Source organism: Poecilia reticulata, chromosome 3, assembly GCF_904066995.2.
Source record: "Poecilia reticulata chromosome 3, P_reticulata-male-v2, whole genome shotgun sequence".
Taxonomy (NCBI): domain Eukaryota; kingdom Metazoa; phylum Chordata; class Actinopteri; order Cyprinodontiformes; family Poeciliidae; genus Poecilia; species Poecilia reticulata.
This window is the reverse complement of record NC_088832.1, coordinates 23,353,722-23,375,249: the sequence shown is the minus strand read 5'-3', so window position 1 is coordinate 23,375,249 and position 21,528 is coordinate 23,353,722. Positions and strand designations below refer to the sequence as shown.

The following is a 21,528-nucleotide window of genomic DNA, read 5'->3' as shown; positions in this document are numbered from 1 at the left end:
TCAATCAATAAAAAAATCCTTTCTGAATATCATCTCATGGACACTGAACTAAATGCGTCTTTCTCACCGGGAGCTGACAGTGTGTTGAAGAGTTATGGACACCTTGGTTAGGCTCATTGCAAGCCTTTAGTTGAAACGACGCCTTTAACTCCAGTTTCCAGTACAGAACAGAGAAAACTAAAGAGAATGCAACGTAAAGCTATCCATTTACAGTCTAAACAGAGGAGCCGCAGTTTACTTTGAGGAAATAAATTAAAGGTGCAGAAGTTAATTAGATCCATGCGCAGTGCACTGCACAAACAATGCGGACGAGGCTCCGCCGCTACGAAGAATTAGACGTAACTCGCCCCACAGTTTTAACAAATGGAGGTGAAGATGTTACCCTCCGCACCCAGAAGGAGAGCGGTGCTCAGGAGCGGAGCAGACGTAACATCTGTCCGTTTTGGAGAAGCGAAACCATGCAAAAATAAATAAATAAAATAAATCCTGGCAAAAACGCACGCCCGAACTGCGGACAGGGTTAAAAAAAAAAAAAAAAAAGAAGAAGAAGGAAAAATCTCGCAGAGTTCAATTGTTCGGTTTGGTTCAGACAGATCCAACTGTCGATAAACCAGCGCAAGTTTGCAGATGCAGATGCGACCAGGAAGAATTTGAGAAGCTGAGTGTTCAGACCCCAGCGGGTGAAGTGATGTAATTTAAGTGGAGTCGCTTAATTTAATTTGTTATAAGTTATTGGAGCCACAGTCAGTGGTTTGGTGTCACTACGGGAGAAAAAGTTAAATGCATTTATCTGCTTTATGTGTGATGGGTTCTGGATTCAATTAGGTGAATATTAACTAAACCGCATAAAAATGCAGCTAAATAGTCTACGTTAGTATGTTTTGACAGGTAATTTGACAGGTAAAAGTAATTCTGGTCAGACCAGAATTATTTGCCTGATGGTGGTTCGGGCTTCTCATGAGTTTACGTTTAATGAGTTTGCAACACACAGAGAAAAACTAAAGAGAATGTGTCATCAAGTTGTGTTGAACTACTTATTGTAGTTTAAATAGAGGAGTAGCAGCTGACTGTTGAGGGAGGAAAGAAATTAAAGTGCAGATTCGTTAGACCACTGGTCCCCAAACTACGGCCCGCGGGCCGGATCCGGCCCGCCTCCACATTTGGTCCGGCCCCCTGAACAATACCAGAAAGCATTCAGTTTTTTTCATTTACCGTATTTTCTGGACTAGACGCCGTTTATATGTGGATTTTCTTCAACCACCAGGGGGCTCTTTAGCAGAAAGTGAACCATTGGAAGTCTGGTTACTTGTGTGCCAACATTGAACCCACAAGCAGCAAAATGAGTAAGAAACAGATCAGATGTCTTTGGAAAGTTTCTTTGCAAATGGGGAAAAGGCCCAGAGAAGAGACAGGAGAATGGATTTATCCTGGACCGGTAGGTGAGTCCCACATTACAAGCCCGCTCTGCGTAACATGCGGCAACCGGCTGCTAATGAGGCAATGAAGCTTCAAGCGTCTTAGCCATGTAGAGACCAAGCAGGCTGTGGATATAAGCAACACCTCGGGTGTTACTGTCTCTCTTCATCACTCCCAGATGGAACCGTCTCATTGCAGAGAAACAAGCTCAGGGCTCCGTTAGTCATAATCGTGAGTTAAAATTTTCACGAAAGTAAAATGTTCGTTTTCTGTATATTATTTTGAAGGGATATATAAACGTTACCAAAGCGACCAGAGTCAGAGCATTTGGGCAGTGGTCGAGAGATGAGTAGAGCTTTTGAGTCTTAAGTCTGGTTTAGACGGAAAGATTTAAGAATTATCGGCCGATTCTCCAAACCTCTGTGACCACAGAGCTGATAAAAGTTCAACAGGTTCGATCGGTTGGTGTTCAACCACACGGGGCACGAACCGATTACACTCACGAACATCCCCATTCCAGAGGATAATCCAGTAAAACTACCAACATAGCGGGAATATAGAATAAGCAAACACGGATGACTATGTAGAAGCAATAGTGATAGTTTGTGGAGTCATTTTAAGAAATAAAAGACGTAACAAAAAGAAAAGGCGGTGGATAAAAGAGACGGGAGCAGCCGCTCTATTTGCTGCACTATAATTTGGAGGTGAATATGTTTTTTCCATAGTTAACATTTTTAACTGAATAAACATAATAATGACCTTTAGATTTAATAATAAACATTTCCACATAACATCTCCGATATTCACCGGACTCTCAGTTGCGCGATATGTCAGCTGTTTGGGATTCCCCTCTGTTCTTACGTCACCGCGCTTTCTGATTGGCTACCTGTCCCATTAAACAGGTCGTATTCTCGTTCCCAGACAGGAAAAACCCCACAGGCTGCGATAAAAGGGCCAAGACAACCCAAATAGGGCATATTCAGTATTTAGTGGGAACACCAACATGCAGAAGCCTTATCTGACTGTTCATCCCCCTCCACCTCTCCCCCGGGCGCAACAAAATTTCCAAGTCTTGACCGGTCCGCGGTAATAAACAGGTTGGGACCACTGATTTAGCACATGCTAGTAGCAACACGAATGATCAGCACGTTTACTGTTACAGTTACCGTTCGGAAACTACCGTAATCAGTTCTTTTAAATCTAATCTTGGCAACTTTTTCTTTTTCAACCCTAATAAATGTGATATTCAATTGACCTGTTATGACTCAGATTATGGGTGTCTACGCCCCCCTCTGATGCTGCTGCATCGTTGTGGAAAACCGGCAGAGATATCTGCGGCTTAGATGTGTTTGTTTACTGGTTTAAAAAAAAAAAAACCTTTGGGGTTGTGGCTTATAGTCCGGTGCGGCTCATAGTTCGGAAAATACGGACTATAATCCTTCCTGTATTTTTTCTGTGAAGAACCCAGAGAGAGTTATTTGATTGGGCTTTCTGGAAAACAATATATTTTTACATTTAGGCACTCCTGCAATCGTCACAATTTTTCTGTTACAAACGGACTCCGGCCGGCCCTCACAGGGAAACGTTTGGGGACCACTGCGTTAGACGGAAACAAGCGCAGTGCGCTGGGCAATAAATGCGCATAAATGCTCCACGGTTACGCTCCAATTAATCACACATGAGATGACAAACACCAAATATACAATATATAGTTACACTGCTTAGTTAATGGTGTTTTAAAAACAAAACCAGTAAAAACTTAACCTAGTTAATATGTCAGATTCCCTCCTCAACAGGGCCATGCAGAGACCACTAAAGGGGCAGGTACTCAACAACAAAAAAAGGGCCCATCTAACCGCATAGAATATTAACAAAGCCACTCAGCTTTCAGAGTTTAATAAATAATGATAAATTACGAAATTGTGAGATATACAATCAAAGCTAAGGAAAATATCTATGTAGAGCATACAACTATAAATATGTAAGATATTCTATTAGTAATTTATTTCTGCAGGTCTATTTTGTTATAGGAAAGTATTGCAATATTCAAACCCGCAATTTAGCAAGATATGTAAATCAGAGCTAGACCACCAGACATATTTTGTCTGTAATCTATAAAAAAAAGAGCTGCCTGTTTGCTACACTTGCAGTGGAGATGAAGATGGTCCATTCAGGAAAGCAGAGCTGCATCAAACTTTAACGTGGAACTGCAGAAAAAAGAAAAAAAACAAAAGCAAAAATTGAATTGTTAATGCATGTCACCATGAGAAAAGCCTACTGAGTTTTGCTTAAAAATCCTGTTGTAACATTAAATCACACATTTTTGTCTAATGCAAAACAAACTTATTTGTGCATGTCATAAATATTTTCTTGTTCTAAGTTTTTGTTTGGGGCTGCACAGTGGCGCAGTTGGCCTTGCAGCACGAAGGTTCTGGGTACGATTCCCGGCCCTGGTCTTTCTGCATGGAGTTTGCATGTTCTCCCTGTGCATGCGTGGGTTTCCTCCCACAGTCCAAAAACATGACTGTTAGGTTAATTGGCCTTTCCAATTTTTGTTCACGTTTGCACTAGGGGTTTAACGACTACATCATGAGTCGAGTCGATGTCGACTAGTCGCAATGACGTCATAGCGCAAAAACCCTTCACAACTACTTGGAGGCTTTATCAGCTATTTTCACTGCAAATATCGACACCCCACTCCCCTTCTCCCGCTTTTACTAAGTCTATTATGCAGAATTAAAAGAGCAATAAACAGATCATTCTTCGTGAGCAGCGGAGAAAAGTTCGTTGCACAAAGTCGGGTCTGACTTTTTTCCTTTTTTCCAAACACCGGCTCATACTGATGATCTCTGGATAGTTACTCGTATAGGAGTCAAATTATCACACTGACCACAATGGCGCTTTTGGAACATCACAAACTAAACGTATTATGAACGGATTCCGTTTGGTTACAGTTGAATTCAACGAAACCTCCTGCTGCTTTTCCGCCCGATGCGCAGCAGGAAGCTCTGCTGACTCAGCAGCGGCTCTGAACCGACATGCAGACGGCGGCCGAGATCGCCTCTATCAGACCCTCCGGATGAAGCTTGGACTTAGTTTCCAGATGTAGTCAAACCATATTTTTATGAGAGCGTAAAGCTGCCAGGTTAAAAACTTCCATACGCAGGGATCAGTTGGGGGATAAAAAGGAATCCGACATCATAACGCGTCGTCGCACTCCGGTAGTTTTTTTTGTTGTTTTGTTTGTTTTTTTAAGGATTTTTTCGGCACTAGTTTATTGGACAGCAATCTGACTGTAAGGGGGCAGAGAGAGCGAAGCGGGGGGAGAGAGGCCTGGGCCCAGTGGCCGCCTGCTAAAGTCTCTATATGCGGGGCGCCGCGCAACGCCCCTATTGCGGGAGCCTATGCTGTAATTTACAGTTTGTCTTTGTTAAATTATTTACATTTTTATACAATTTGAGCTTTCCGACGAACTCACCTAGTCCACCTTCTTTCATATCCTTGGAAAAATCTGTTTTGTCATCTGATTGCTGGCCCAGAAAAAAAAGTCATTGCAGAGAAAAGAATCGACCAGTCGACTAGTCGACTAATTGGTGCAACCCCTAGTTTGCACAATAACTGGAGCATTTCTTTAAAAAATGACTTCAAAGCAGAAATCTAGCAAATCTGCAAAAGTGACTTAGAATTTATTCAGAATGAATGATTCCTCTGCAGCAGCTCTTCATGTCAGTGAACATGTCTTCAAAATGAAAAGTCCTGACGCAATGTCAATATCATCAGGGAATGCTGAGAGAAACTGATCAGACACACAAACATTTCCAAAGAAATCAATATATGCAAAACAATGACAGATCTTGACAACTAGTTGAACATTTATGCTTGCCATTAAAATATCTAGTTAGCAACTACACTAAATATTAAGTTTACTAATTATTTAGCCCAAAACTAAATATTTAGCTAATCTTGAGGAAAATAAATATTCTTGGTGTTTAATACAGTTAAATCTTACGACATGTGAAAATAGTGGATTAAGCAAGAGTCCTTTGGATAACATCTTAGAGGGCTTTAAGTTAGCTCTGCAGAAAAGAATGTCTGTTATCAGTAAGGAACCACATCATAAATTAACTTTGGCACACAGGCTGTGTCTCAAATGAGCAGGGAGCGAGGAGACATCTCAAGTCATCTCCCTCAGAGAAAACACTAAAACTTAAGAACAAAACTAACAACACAATACTAACAATAATTGCAATTTAGTTAGTAGAATACTAGTTAAAATTAACATGACTTGAAGTAGTCTAATTTGTAGCTTTATAGTAACAACTACATGGAGTCCAAGAGGATGCCGAAGTTCTGAACCACTTTGCGTACCAGGCTTCATGTCAATTTAAAATTACTGCACTGATCTGTATTTGTAGGAATTACACGGCAGGGAAATAAAATAGGTTTAAGACAAGGTAACTTTTGGTTGAACTCTGGTAAAAGACTAGAGGCTTTGTTCCAACCAGGAATTAAGAGTAACATCACATTTCAAAGTGGCATGAGAAGAGCTTGCTGTACATGACCTTTGCTCTCCCTTGTCTAGATAGAAGTGCCGTAGCCCTGAAATTAAACAGGTCTCAGAAGGTAATAAAATTGCCCAAACTGAGTAATTTGAAAGTGGGTCTATCCATACAAGGAGAACAACATGCCTTAATTGCATAATTGCAAAAATAAAAACAAAGGAAACACCCTTTTGAATAAAAATAAGGCCCCAGAGGAATGAGTCGGATTTGGTTTTGCAACTCTCCAAAGACGTCTTTGCCTTTTTCCTGCCTTGGCTTTTATTTTTTCCTTATCCTATTTGTCTCAGGTGAATGAAGGTCTGTCTTCATGTGTATGAAGTGTCTGTGTTGTTGATGTGATTTTATACTTTTGAATGTTGGAATAAACCCTGAAAATGCATAACATGGAGCTCTGATTGATAACTCTGTGTGGCTTGTATTTCCACTAATGGCATCATTGAATCCGGTAGGATAAGAGAATACAACGAGCCAGAACTTGATTTTTATTCTCTTACACTAGCAAATATTTAGCGCAAAGCTAAATGTTCAGCTTCCTCTGATCTTTTCCAAAACCGAAAAGGTTATCATTAGAAAATGTGTTCAAAACTGTTAGAATTTACCAGAATAAATCCAACATATCCATGCAGATATTGTTTTCTACATGAACTCTCTGATGCACATTTTAGTTTTGTTTTCTTTAATGACGAGTTTAACAGCTTTTAAAAATAAAAATATATTTTATTCGAAATCCATTATTTTCTTCACTAATAACACAAGAGTTACAATCTGACCTGACAACAGACATTTATTTTCTAGTTATGCGACAGTGAATATTACTGATTATAACAAACAGCCGTGTGATTTATTCAGAAAAAAGATAAATAACTTTAATCACCAAATAATCCAGAGCTGCATGAAATATATCTCATCTTCATCCAAGATTCATATTTTTGGTACAATTATAAATTTAAAACTTTCAACTAATGTCTGTTATGCATGAAGAATAAAATGAACGACAAAATCAATACTCTAGAAAAAGTTTGTATCATTTAATGACAGCATAATAAAATATTCCTGGTTGCATAGAAATAAGTTCAAATTGTTACTTAATACTATTGTTTGGATGGTGATTATTGAATTAATATCTTATTTGATGAGGCAAACCTTTTCTGTTTAATCTGATGTAATATTATCAGTGAGAAATGTAACAAAGTATTTAATGACATATTTTAGCAGTATGTGACCAATATGGCCCCACGCTTCATTCTGATACAAGGGGGAGCAAACAACTCAAAAACCCAAACAGCGGAACGATCAAATTTGAAATATTTTATTACAAAAGTTCTTTTGTCTTATATAAAATCCAAGAGTTCCGTAATTGTCCTTAAAAGAAAGTCACTAATTCGAGGTCATCGGTTAGGTTCCACTTATTGCGCTGCAACAGGTGACTGCAATCTGCCTACAAGGCGCTTACTTGCTGATCTTAAGAAAATATATTTGCACTTCCTCCTTTATTTTGCAGGCGATTTTTATATTAATGTTTTTAAGCCAATTCTCTTTCATAGCTTTATGTAATCCTTGTTACAGCCCGTCTAGGGGTGGCTAGATCGCAACATGAAGGATCCATCCTCTTCAAATCTCAACAACCGACACACAAAGTTGAACAGTTTATAATATATATATATATTTTTTAAAAGGTGTATTTTTGATGAAGATGTTTTAAGTGGAGCATATGGCTTCAGAGTCAGCTATGCCAAAAACAACAAACAAAAGGGAACTGTCTGAATATTAACCGAAACTTACCTAATCGAAAGTAAATAAATCAAATGACAAAAACTTACCTCCATAACTAAGAAAAAACAGGAGAAAAGCTCACTTCTACAACTCCAGAAATTTGACAAGATGTGAACAAACAAACAAACGGTATGGCCAGTAGAGACGAGTAGAGGATGGAATACAGGAAGTCCGCTTCTGCCGCTTTATATATCCGTCACCTCCGGGAAGCAGCCAATTAGACGTCTCCGTCGTCTTCTGGGAGCCAATCAGGGACAGGCACCTGCACAGTCATGTTTGTATAATTAACTTTACGACGTCCGTTGCAACACCCTATAAAGTGTTAAAATTAAAAATGTTAAGTGAATCACTTTTATGTTAAATTGTGGCAAACAGAAGATACATTTAATTAGTTTTACCTTCTTTTAAAATATTTTCTTAAAACTTGTTTCATTCCAGATTTTGACTTTTAAGATGTTTTTAATTAATCTTTTTTAGGGACTGTGTTTCCCAGCTGGCCTGGGAACGCCTTGGATTCCCTCGGAGGAGCTGGAACGAGTGGCTGGGGAGAGAGAAGTCTGGGCCTCCGTTCCTAAGCTGCTGGCCCCGCGACCAGAACCCGGACAAGCGAAAGAAAATGGATAAGATGGATATTTCACTTTTTATTTCTCTGTACCTTTATTAATAATGTGATGTTTTTTCTATTATTTTCACATTTTTAGGATTTTATGATTTGTTAATAGTTGCATTATGTGACTTCTGTTTCATTATTTTTGCGCACAGCTCTTTGGTCGTGTTGCAGTTTAAAGTTCTCTAGAACTAAATCAGGAATAGTAACTCCAGAGCTGCAGAGTTTAGATGCTGCATATTCATTTCTGATGTAAAATAAAGACAAAAACCAAATAAATAAATTACTTCTGTTGCTCCTCTTCATGTGATTTAAAACTCGTATCATGTTTTTAGACTCAGTGCAGGGAAAAGATCAACTGAACAAACTGAACCATGAATGTAAAGACACTAAGCCAGAAAATTTTTCTTTTTCATGCATTTATTGATTTATTTTTCATTTCTGAGGTGAAGAGAAAGCTCCTTTAGGGAGGTGAAGATCAGGTGGATCAAACTGATGAAGATGCAATTATAAAATTATATGTGATAGGAAATTTGATGAGAATTTTATTTCATGATAGTTTATGTTTTATCCACCCCAGGTATTCACACACATCCATGATTGAAACTGGACTCTGACATACATCATCTCCACCAAAAGCAATCACTCCATAAATCATGCCATTGTGCATCGCTGCTCCACCGGAGTCGCCCTGTAGAAAATTGTATATCAATATATTTATGTTGTAAAACAGGAAAGTAATGACTGTGGGGAGAAATTGAAGAAACAAATTTACATGGCAAATATCCATGTTCTTCGCTCCAGCAGAGAATAAATGCCCACGTGCCGGCAGGACGTCCAAAACCTGATGAACTTTCATGTTGACACATTGAAGTTGTGATGGAATAGCACCATTGGGGGGCACTGTAGAGAAACATGAGAATTAAAAACATGTTTTTCACTCAACCTTCTCTTTAGAAATATAAAAAAGATTTTATTTTCATAACTTCAATATTTCTCTCACATCGCTTATTATTGGGGCCGGTCGTCGTTGCTCCCTCTCCTGCCAGCTGAACAACATCACCTCTAAAACACAATAAGATTAAAATGTAAAAATACAATTTAACAATGTAGAAAATTAATTGTTATGAAGAACAATGAAAGAACAAAAAATAAATCCATGAAGGACATCATCCACTGACACAGGAGTGTCCACCTCCAGTCCTCAGTGACGGTGTCCTGCATCCCTTACATGTGTCTCTGGTCCAACACACCTGAGCTAAACAGGTTCTGGTTCTGCTGGTGGCCTAATTACCCGACTCAGGTGTGCTGAAGCAGAGGCAGCAGGACTGGAGGACTGGAGACAGAAAACCTGAAGTTATGTTATGATCAGAGAAAGATTTACACTTTAAGACGATTGTTGCAGTCTGGTAGCTGAGCAAGTGGGACACCTGATACTGGTGTCTCAAGCTTCAGCATCATGATGTCATGCTGCTTGCCGAAGAGCGTATACATCTCAGGAGCTTGTCGGATTGCCGGTTTTTGCTGCCCAGCAGTCCGTGGATGAACTTTTAACACTGCTGCCACAGTCCTGCAGAAAAGGTTAGATTATAAAGAAAATACAGAAAACCTGATGATCTGCAGATAAAACTGTCTTCTTGTCTCTTTCCTACCATCCTGGCTTCCAGCAGTGAGCTGCAGTCAGGATCCACTGAGGATGGATCAGAGATCCTCCACAGCGGCTCATATGAGTACCATTGCTGCTCTCCAGCCGAACATAATAAAGATGATCCCTGTCATCACAGTTTTGACCTCCAATGATTCTCTTCTGCAGAGAAACACCTGAGTTCACTGAAACACCTGAAGAAGAAAAAGAAGGACTTTACTCAGAAATCAGGTGCAAACATGGCTGCAGGAACAGAAAGCGGATAAACAGTAAAATTAGAAAGCATCACAGTTTATATGCAAAGAAGTTTCAGTCTGAAACAGAATCAGAGGGAAGTTTGAGAGTCACAGAGAGCAGCAGCCTCCCTGGAACCAGTGGAAGTGTCACAAGTGTCTCCAGTGTTTCCGACTCACCCAGCCCCAGCAGCAGCAGAACCTTTAGCAGAGCCATTGCTGGTCCAGCTTCCTGTGAATGTCTGCAGTCCTGCAGCAGCTTTTAAACTCTGTTCACAACTTCCTGCTGGAAAGAAAGCCACCAATCACAGGACAGACACTGATCTGTCCAATCACAGGACAGACACTGATCTGTCCAATTACAGGACAGACACTGATCTGTCCAGACACTGATCTGTCCAATCACAGGACAGACACTGATCTGTCCAATTACAGGACAGACACTGATCTGTCCAGACACTGATCTGTCCAATCACAGGACAGACACTGATCTGTCCAATTACAGGACAGACACTGATCTGTCCAATCACAGGACAGACACTGATCTGCACTGTCATCTGCATACAGAGGAATTTTAACATCTCATCGTTCTAAAAAACTTGAAAAAGATTCTTCTTCCATTGACAAATTATTTCACTAATAACTAAACATTTCCCCTTATTATAACTTAATCCTCCTCTTATGTTCGTTTCTCAGGTAAGGCAATAACGATCCTGGGTCAATTTGACCCTCAAGTGTTTAATCATGCAATAGTGTCAGAAACCAAAGAAAATATTTGAAAACATTCTTGTATCTGATTATCAACTCCAATACTAATCATTTCAATCAATATTTGTCCAGTAATGTTTTTTTTATTTCTCACAAGTAAATGGTTAATTATAACAATTTACTCATTTACTCAAAACCTAGACACAAACAAACAATAATTATCCTTGAAATTGATGTTTTGAAAATAATGTTATATTACATTTTGAATTATTTATTTTTTTCAGTGGGTGATTTTTATAATTGAAGCTGAGACACGTATTCTGTTCCGGGTCAAATTGACCAGCTGATTTAAATCAAGATAAATTAGTCATGCAGAGAGTATTTATGTTCCCCCGTACGTCTGCTGAGTGTCCACTCAGTGTGGGTGGAGTTTGCACACGGGAACAGAAAAGGTTCCTGTCAGAACTTGTATGAACACCTGCTTTCTCACAGTTTCCCATTGAAGAAAACAGAGTAGCAAAAAAGTGGGTTTGTGTGTGTGCACGTGTGTAGTGTGGTGTTTGTGTAGGTGTGTGTGGTGAAATGTGGTTCATAGCTGCAAGGAAACATATAGAATTGGAGATTTGTGTTGACCTTTTTTACACTTCAACTTGTCTGCTGGTGTTCTGTTTATCCGTGCTACCCGTAAATCCGTCCTACCTTGTGGTAATGCGCATATCGATGCCTCGTCACATACTGCTTACTCAGCAGATTTCCTTTAAAGACGTCCTACCTGTTACGGTAAGTTTTATTTAATTTATTTTATACCTGGCTTTCATTAAGCTGCTGTATTACTTCATGTTTTTAGCTTACATGACAGGCAGCTTGTAAATATATTTATAAATGGCTTTAGTTTGCTGTCTGCAATGTTATTATTTGGCGGTTTATCAGGACAAAATACACTGTTTTGTGGGCTTTTTGTCTGTATTATTTAAAATATTTTAGTTCAATAACCTTGATACATAGATGTTGGTAGCGATACTATGTGAGATTGGAGCTGTGTAATAGCCGCGTAATATGTGAATCATATCCAATCATTTCAGTGATCTGCGCAGTTCGGTGGACACGTGGCTGTGCTGCATTTAATAAAGTCTGTCATACAACGGATTAATGCGCAAAAAAGAGTTGCGGTGATCTGTAATTGTCTTTAATTTAATTCCAATAAAAACCTGTTTCCCCTGACTGATACTGATTCATTCTTATAAACGCCTCTTTATTTAAAATATTTTTAAACGGTAACACGTTCTAATAAAAGGATTAATGCATACATGTATAGCTTTTCATTTTAAACCGGTAGGATATTCAGATGAAGGATGTGATATTCTTGTGGTTTTGTCATGTATAAATTGTTCCAATGCTAAGTTAAGCATAACTCCTAAGCTTCCACTACAATCCCGTCACTCAAGAAATGTTATCCAATATATTTAACATTAAACCCGCTAAAGCTTTCTGTTTGTAAACATGACGATAGCAGTTTTGGACACATAGCACTGAGATAGATTTAACTATCTATCACAAACCTCTGCACAACTGTGACTCCAAATATCTTTCATGACTGAGAAACTCCGCCCTCTTAGTCCCTCAGACCATGCATTATATAAATAACACATTTTATGCATAGCGGGCAGTGGCCAGCTATCCAAAAGTAATTTCCTTGTGTTTATATGGTTTTTTATTTTGAAAATGCACACAAACCACTGAACTGGACACTAATGCATCATACAATACACTGCTAACTACTGGCCATCCACTGCAAGTTCATAAAAATTCAGTTAAATCCAATATGGCCGACAGATGAAAAGCATGCCGACCCACTCAGGAATATCCCGTCCCTCCTTCTGTAGAAACTCTTGCAGGTAAAAAATATATTATGACATGAAGCAAAGACTAAAACTACTGATATAGTTTCCAAATAACAACTTTGTATTTGGAGAAACTACAAATGATCACCTGTCCACTAAAGTGGACGTCATGCATCAGTGGCAATATTTTGACATCATTACTCTGACTATAGATGCACAATATGCATCATGTCCAACAAATATTTTGGCTATAAAACATTTTTATATTTTAGTTCTTAACTTAAAGAAAAAAGTCCATTGTTGCCACTTTATTTTGTAACAAAGTTAGACTTTATTGTGGTTCTTCAAAAAACTATTTTTATTTATATTTAAATGTTTACATTACATATATTCATTCCAAGCTGACCGTGATGGACAGAGTGGCTTTGAAGTCCAATTCATTACCATCATCTGTCATGATGTGGGGTTGAAGTGTGGACCCAAATGCAGCAGGCAGGAGATGTAAAAGTTCTGTTGTAGATTAAATTAGAAATGTAACTTAAATAAAAACAAAGTCCAAGGAACAAAAATAAACTCAAACCAGAGACATGAAGAGACCAAGAGGAAACCAGGGAGAAGAGATGAGGAGCAGTGTCCTGGAGTAACAAGACGAACCGACGAGTAACAGTCTGAGATTTGACTAATTAGAGACGTGATTACATATTCATCTGCTAATAAAAACAGTTTTATGTGGCTAAAAGGTAGTTTGGTGTAAAGTGGAGCCAATATGTTAACAAAGTTCAAGTTAAGGACATACATTAATATAAAAAAAATTGTAAAATAACCCTGATGTCACAACGTGAAAAACAAAAGGTCAGTAACAAAAATGTCCTTTGTAAAAGAAACTATGAGGCTTCTTAGAGGTAAAAAAAAATATGATCTGCCTCTGCAAGAAACAAGTTAGGGGACAAGTTTTGCGTTTATCCCATGGTAAAGCCAACAATATAACTTCACCTGCTAATGACACATACAGGTAGTAAAACAAGACGGGAAAATATGCCAACTTGTGTCGGTATATTTTTTCTCAAGGGAAAGCAGCAGCTGGAAGATGCAGATGTTTCTGTGAACGTGGCTTTTTAGGATCCCTTTACCGAACCAGGAAATAAACAATGCTATAAACTTAAAGAACTACAAATCTTTGTCAAATACCATCTGATTCCTTAAGACACCCATTAAGATTTTGATCAAAATAGATTTCAGGATGCCGATCTCCAGGGATTAATCTCAAAGCAAAGATTAATCCCACATAAATGTACATAAAGACATAAATGTACTTTAATTTGAATAATTTTATCATTAAGTATTTCTATTCTTACTTGTAAATTAAAACTTGTGGATCCATTATCCAGTATGAATAACTTCACCAAATGAAGAACAAGCTTGTTTGAACCAAACATTCACCAGACACAGAAACACACCTGCAGTTTTTGTGAAAGTTTTATTTTAAAAAACATTGACCTGAAAAAATGTTGGTACAGCAGCTTGAATAAAATGCAACTACATATCATTTTTAGAAGTCTGGATTGCTTTATGTGTAGTTGCACGTTGCTTTTGACTCATGGAGAGACATTTTCATAATCTAACCTAATAGAAAAAATTTAAGCAACCTACTTGCATGGATGTGGACTGTTGGATGTTAAATTCATGAGCAGTAAATATTGTGCTAATTATTAGTTTTGAACCAAAGAAAGCAAGTCAGTTGCAAGCCTTCAAAATTGTGCCACTTTTTATGGGTCAAATAGATTCAAATTGTAACAGCAGCTGCGCAGGGGGCCCAATCAAATTTTTTGTCAGGGAGCCCAAGATTCCAGGCAGCGCCTCTGGATTCCATCATCGCTGAGTTGAAGAAACCTGTAGGCCTCGACATCGATGGCGTCCACCTGTTCAAGAAAGAGATTCCAGGAGGATTTGTGAAGCACATATTTGGTTCTGCCTCATCACTCCTAATTGTTCTATCCTGTTTACAGAAAAATCAGCATCTGTAACACTGACACTAGTCCTAGTGCGTGTAAAAATAACATCGATTTTGTGCATTGTTATTTAACCATGACTTGTCTGTGGTTTTAGCTGCTGCATCAGTGGAAGTGAACGAAACCATGCAGTCTGTGTTGGCCTCACTTCCAAATGTTTAATTGACATTAACAGCCGCCTCATTTGACTCAGGACTTTTCTCTTCACAGATGAAGAAGGTTGTTTACAGCAAATCTATAGTCGGCTGGCCCCAGGTGAGGGTCAGTGTTGACTGCCAGTTGCAGCAGAAGCGAGGCCAAGTCTTCTACTCAATCCAGGCTGGGAGGGTGCAGATGGCTCTGAGTCACCAGGAACTGAGAAATAAAAAATTAAATTCACATGTCAAAGAAAAGGGAAAATGTATCAAATATAAAGCAGTTCAAATCTAAATCAATGTGATTAAAAAAAAAACAAATCAAATTTACAAAAACAAAAATAAACCCAAACCAGAGACACAGAGAGACCAAGAAGAAACCAGGGACAAGGGAAGAGGAACAGTGGCCTGGAGTAACAAGACGAACCGGCGAGTAACAGTCTGTAATATGACATGATTACATATTAATCTGCTAATAAAGAAAAAAAAAAACATCTGTTTTATGTGGCTAAAAGTTAGTTTGGTTTAAAGTGGAGCTAATGTGCTAAAAAAGTTCAAGTTAAGGACAAACATGAATATTAAAAATAGAAAAAAACCCTGATGCCACATTGTGAAAAACAAAATGACTAATGTAACTAAAATGTCCTTCGTAAAAGAAACTATGAATCTTGTGATTTTATATACAAAACATGTTACAAGAAACTCATAAGGAACACTTTGTTATGGACAGAAGGACTCTGTATTTGCCTTTTCTGTTTTCTCTGCTCACATGCACACAGCTGCACGTTCACACAGGGCCGTGCAGAGACCTTTGGAGGGGCAGGGGCTCAAAGTTAAAGAGGGGCACATTGAACAAGATCTTAAAATGTCGTGCAACAACATAACAATCCATATTAGTCAAGAATCTAATATATAATTGGATCATGCTGTATGATTGTCATCATGTGGGGACAAAGCAAAGCAAATGTAGTCTATGTTTCCCTGATAGGTTTAATGCTGCTGTTTCTGCAGCTGATATTCTGGAGGGCTGAGCTGATATGAGACTCTAGCTGTTAAACAGACCAGAGGAGAGAAGATTACTGGTTATGAAGTTATGAAATAAGCTAATTTGCTGCTATTTTATTAAATAAACCCTGATAATATCTGACTGTTTATCCTCTATAACAACTTGGCTGCAGACTGCTTTAAAGATCAGAAAAGCTCAAAGGAGTTAACTCTATGTCATTTTTCTATGTTGGCACCTCTGAGATCTAGAATTGTAAGGTTCAGATAACAGGGTAAATAAATATCAGTAGTTGCTGACATATGGTCCATTCCGGGCCTTTATAAATACTTGAATTGTAACACAGACTATATTTCTAAAACTTGAATGTTCATTCATTGAGAATGACAGAGCTATTAAATTTTATTTTGCATTCAGCAAAGAAAAAAGAAAAAAGTACATTTAGGATTTAATTATGACGTTTATCTTGTAAAATGCAAACAATCATCTTGATAGTTTGATTGTTGTGTTACCATGGCTACAATATGGTGTAATCTTTGTGTTTGAGCTGGGTTTGTTCACAAATACATGAGAGCAAATAATAACCAATAATCAGTGATTGATTTTAAACTCAGCCAATTAACCTCCCTATGACAGACTTCACTAAATCTATAAACACAGTTAGTAATGCTGATGTTCTTAGACCTTGATTTATTTAATTGTGACATGTTTGGCATTGTGTTGTGGTTCAAATTAATGCTACAGTATTGTTGTGGCCATTTATGTAAATTTTTATGTTAAAAGTCACTTAAACTGGCTCTTTTAAATCCCAGATCTCTCTGTGTTAAAGCTCTATTAATTAATGATTTCATCACTGAGCATAATATTGATGTTTTATTTCTGACGGAAACATGGTTGAATGACAATAATGAACCTGAACCTCCCCTCTAAATACCCATCAGAAATTAGTTAGTTCAAAATTAGTTCAACCCTAGTCTTCAGATATATGCACTAAATAGCAGTAGAGTGGAAAAGGCAACCATTTTCAATCCACCAAGAAGCTGGTTTCTTCTCTCATTTTATCTTCACATGAACCGCTTCCTGAAACAGATAAACAGTTGTGTACAACAAACACATTATCACATTTTCTCACATTTTTTTGTAAACATTTTATTTAAAACAAAATTAAGACTGTTTCCCATTGTTTCTGTTATTTAGATCTAAAAGTGCATCTAATATTCATCAAAGAACGTTTTGTCAGCCAATGTTTTCAGTCTTTAAGCTACAATAATCTGCAACTTAATGTGAAGAAGTTATTCAGACTTTAGGGATTTTTGGCTTTCCATTTCCTCTGAGTTTTTGGTTCATTGTTCACGATTGCACAACAAATGGAGCATTTACAAACCGGAAATCTAGGAAACCTGCAAAAGTGAATCAGAACTAATTCAGAATAAATGGTTCCTCTCAAACAGCTCTTCATGTCAGTGAACATTAGATTAAAATTCCTGATACAAAGACAATAACAACAACAATAAGGGAATGCTGAGAGAAACTGATCAGACACCCAAATGTTTTCCAAAGAAATTACAAATAAATACAAAACAATGACAGATCTTGACAACTTGTTGAACATTAATGCTTGCCATAAAAATATTTAGTTAACAACTACATTACTATTAAGTTTACAAACTAATTATTTATCTCAAACCTAAATATTTAGTTAGCAAATAATATTTAGCTTGCTAGCTAATTATTTAGACAACAGCTGCGCCACTGTGCAGCCCGTAAATCCAACACATCCATGCAGATATTATTGTTTTCTACATGAACTGTCTGATGCACATTTTAGTTTAGTTTTCTTTAATGATGAGTTTAACAGCTTTTAAAACTAAAAATATATTTAATAATTTATTGGAAATCCATTATTTTCTTCACTAATAACCAGAAATAAACACATGAGTTACAATCTGATGACACAACAGACATTTATTTTCTAGTTATGTGACAGTGGATATTATTACTGATTGTAACAAACAGCTGTTTGATTTATTCAGAAAAAAGATATTCTTAGTTTAATTTATAAAATAACTTTAAAATATTTTTAGGTAATTATTTTACCTGTTTTTAAATATTTTCTTAAAACTTGTTTCATTCCAGATTTTGACTTTTTAAGATGTTTTTAATTAATCTTTTTTAGGGACTGTGTTTCCCAGCTGGCCTGGGAACGCCTTGGATTCCCTCGGAGGAGCTGGAACGAGTGGCTGGGGAGAGAGAAGTCTGGGCCTCCGTTCCTAAGCTGCTGGCCCCGCGACCCGAACCCGGACAAGCGAAAGAAAAAGGATAGATGGATATTTAACTTTTTATTTCTCTGTACCTTTATTAATAATGTGATGTTTTTTCTATTATATTTAAATTTTTAGGATTTTATGATTTGTTAATAGTTGCATTATGTGACTTCTGTTTCATTATTTTTGCGCACAGCTTTGGTCGTGTTGCAGTTTAAAGTTCTCTAGAACTAAATCAGGAATAGCAACTCCAGAGCTGCAGAGTTTAGATGCTGTATGTTCATTTCTGATGTAAAATAAAGACAAAAGCTGAATAAATAAATTACTTCTGGTGTTCCTTTTGTTATTTAAAACTCATGTCATGTTTGTAGACTCAGTTCAGGGAAAATATCAACTGAACAAACTAAACCATGAATGTAAAGACAATCAGCCAGGAAATTTTTCCTTTTCATGCATTTATTGATTTATTTTTCATTTCTGAGGTGAAGAGAAAGCTCCATTAGGGAGGTGAAGATCAGGTGAGAAAAAAACAAAACAAATAATTTATTCTAATTCTACAAACGTGGATTAAACTGATGAAGATACAATTATAAAATTATATGCGAGAGGAAATTTGATGAGAATTTTATTTCATGATAGTTTATGTTTTATCCACCCCAGGTATTCACACACATCCATGATTGCAACTGGACTCCGACATACATCTTCTCTGACAATAGAAATCACACCATAAATCATGCCGTCGTACATCGCTGCTCCACCATCATCGCCCTGTAGAAAAATGTATGTCAGTATTCTTATTTATGCTGTAAAACAGAAAAGTCTTCTAATCATAGTGGAGCGATATTGAAGAAACGAACTTACATAGCATATATCCTTGTTTGGTGCTTGAGCAGACAATAAATGCCCACGTGCCGGCAGGACGTCTGAAACCTGAAGAACATCCATGTTGACACACTGAAGATGTGCTGGAATAGCAGAAATTCTCACTGTAGAGAAACATGAGAATCATAAACATGTTCATCACTTGACCTTCTCTGTAGAGACAGAAATAAAAGATTTTATTCTCATAACTTCAATATTTCTCTCACATCGCTGATTATTGGGGTGGGTTGTCGTTGCTCCCTCTCCAGCCAGCTGAACAACATCACCTCTAAAACACAATAAGAATAAAATGTAAAAATACAATTTAACAATGTAGAAAATTAATTGTTATGAAAAACAAGAACAAGAACATAAAATGAATCCATGAAGGACTTCATCCACTGACACAGGAGTGTCCACCTCCAGTCCTGAGTGATGGTGTCCTGCATCCTTTACATGTGTCTCTGGTCCAACACACCTGAGCTAAACTGGTTCTGGTTCTGCTGGTGGCCTGATTACCTGACTCAGGTGTGCTGAAGCAGAGGCAGCAGGACTGGAGGAGCAGGACAGAAAACCTGAAGTCATATTATGATCAGAGAAAGACTTACCTTCTAAGACGACGCCTGCAGTCTGGTAGCTGAGCAAGTGGGACACCTGATACTGGTGTCTCAAGCTTCAGCATCATGATGTCATGCTGCTTGCCGAAGAGCGCATAAATCTCAGGAGCTCGTCGGATTTCTTGCCTCTGCTCCCCAGCAGTCCGTGGATGAACTTTTAACACTGCTGCCATAGTCCTGAAGAAAAGGTTAAATTATAATGAACAGTCAGAAAACTTGATCATCCACAGTTAAAACTGTCTTCATGTCGCTTTCCTACCATCCTGGCTTCCAGCAATGAGCTGTAGTCAATATCCACTGACGGTGGATCAGAGATCCTCCACAGCGGATCCTATGAGTACCATTGTTGCTGTCCAGCCGAACATAATAAAGATGATCCCTGTCATCACAGTTTCGACCTCCAATGATTCTCTTCTGCAGAGAAACACCTGAATTCAATGAAACACCTGAAGAAGAAAAAGGAGGACTTTACTCAGAAATCAAGTGCAAACATGGCTGCAGGAACAGAAAGAGAATAAACAATTAAAGAACAAAAAGCATCACAGTTTATATGCAAAGAAGTTTCATTCTGAAACAGAATCAGAGGGAAGTTTGAGAGTCACAGAGAGCAGCGGCCTCCCTGGAACCAGTGGAAGTGTCTCCAGTGTCCCCAGTGTGTCCAGTGTTTCCGACTCACCCAGCCCCAGCAGCAGCAGCAGAACCTTTAGCAGAGCCATTGCTGGTCCAGCTTTCTGTGAATGTCTGCAGTCCTGCAGCAGCTTTTAAACTCTGTTCACAACTTCCTGCTGGAAAGAAAGCCACCAATCACAGGACAGACACTGATCTGTCCAATCACAGGACATACACTGATCTGCTCTGTCATCTGCATACAGAGGAACTTTAACATCTCATTGTTCTAAAGAATCTTGAAAAAGTTGTAGTTCCATTAACAGATTATTTCACTTATAACAAAACATTTCCCCCTCTTATAACTTTAATAATTAGCAAATGAAACAATAACTTTTTCTTGTTTTGAGTCAATATTCTGGAATTTACTCAAAACAAGCATCTCCTATATTGGATATTATTAATTGAAGTTACTTGCAAGTTAGTTCTACCTTATCTCAAGTGAACTGAGAGATTTGCACTTGAAAATAGACTAAAGATAAATGGTAAATTTTCTGTTTTTGCAGTGCACAAGCTTGCAAAGAGTTTTGCTCAAGGGAAAACTTGATTGTAAAAATGATTAAATAAAACTGATTTTCTGAAGAAAGGGAAACCCATTCTTGTTTTCAAGTTGATGGGGAGGGAGTTTTCTAAGATAAAACTGTTTGGTGTAAAATCTACAAGAATTTACATATGCCTTTGCTACTGAAACTAGAATCTTTGTGTTTATTGATGAGCTGTGAAAATGACCCTCTACAGATTGTTTTCAAACTGTGGGAGAGCCAACCTCCATGTTTGCTTCTATGCTGGCCTCTATTGAAAATAAATAATTATGTTTTTCTTCTCTCTCTTTTAGCTCGTTGCAAAGCTAACCTGAAGGAAATGACATGTTAGGAAACCCCCTCAAAGCAAAGATTAGAGTATGTGTTACACCAGGGAATGCTTTCTTTATGGTGTGGCTTAGATATAGGCCAACAAAGGGGATCACAAACTGTTCTTGGATGCCATTTTGTCCTTTTAGTTCTTTTAGGTAGGATTAGAAATGGACCAGTTGTATTTTGGTATTAATAAATAGAATTCATGAATTCAACTCACTGACTCTTCTTCAAACTCAGACATCATGAATTTAGAATAGAGAAAGGATAATTCTCTAGAAATGGAGGCCCAACAAGGATGTATGAAAGTTAGTGATTTGAAAATTGAACAG

General features: G+C 37.8%; 2 protein-coding genes across 2 annotated transcripts; both read right to left on the bottom strand.

Moving 5' to 3' along the window:
• Positions 1–8,823: 8,823 nt before the first annotated feature.
• Positions 8,824–10,604, bottom strand: LOC103462834 (snake venom serine protease KN13-like). The gene is made up of 6 exons (XM_081605284.1): positions 10,417–10,604; positions 10,011–10,197; positions 9,743–9,928; positions 9,362–9,423; positions 9,134–9,261; positions 8,824–9,049 (listed from the first exon to the last, which is right to left on the bottom strand). Exons 1-6 carry the CDS (start codon positions 10,451–10,453, stop codon positions 8,909–8,911), a joined length of 741 nt encoding a protein of 246 aa, XP_081461410.1. The 5' UTR covers positions 10,454–10,604; the 3' UTR covers positions 8,824–8,908.
• Positions 10,605–18,803: 8,199 nt separating this feature from the next.
• LOC145547530 (snake venom serine protease rhinocerase 5-like) lies at positions 18,804–20,458 on the bottom strand. Its single transcript, XM_081605283.1, has 6 exons — positions 20,353–20,458; positions 19,936–20,122; positions 19,668–19,853; positions 19,287–19,348; positions 19,060–19,184; positions 18,804–18,966 (listed from the first exon to the last, which is right to left on the bottom strand). Exons 1-6 carry the CDS (start codon positions 20,390–20,392, stop codon positions 18,826–18,828), a joined length of 741 nt encoding a protein of 246 aa, XP_081461409.1. The 5' UTR covers positions 20,393–20,458; the 3' UTR covers positions 18,804–18,825.
• Between the last annotated feature and the right edge of the window lie 1,070 nt (positions 20,459–21,528).

Excerpts from the sequence above, each read along its gene's own strand:
- LOC103462834 (XM_081605284.1), bottom strand. The coding sequence starts at position 10,453 with ATGGCTCTGCTAAAGGTTCTGCTGCTGCTGGGGCTGG. Across the intron at positions 10,198-10,416 it reads TCTGCTGCTGCTGGGGCTGG|GTGTTTCAGTGAACTCAGGT; the intron begins GTGAGTCGGAAA and ends TTTCTTCTTCAG. Across the intron at positions 9,050-9,133 it reads AGAACATGGATATTTGCCAT|GGCGACTCCGGTGGAGCAGC; the intron begins GTAAATTTGTTT and ends AATTTTCTACAG.
- LOC145547530 (XM_081605283.1), bottom strand. The coding sequence starts at position 20,392 with ATGGCTCTGCTAAAGGTTCTGCTGCTGCTGCTGGGGCTGG. Across the intron at positions 20,123-20,352 it reads GCTGCTGCTGCTGGGGCTGG|GTGTTTCATTGAATTCAGGT; the intron begins GTGAGTCGGAAA and ends TTTCTTCTTCAG. Across the intron at positions 19,185-19,286 it reads CCACCCCAATAATCAGCGAT|TGAGAATTTCTGCTATTCCA; the intron begins GTGAGAGAAATA and ends GTTTCTCTACAG.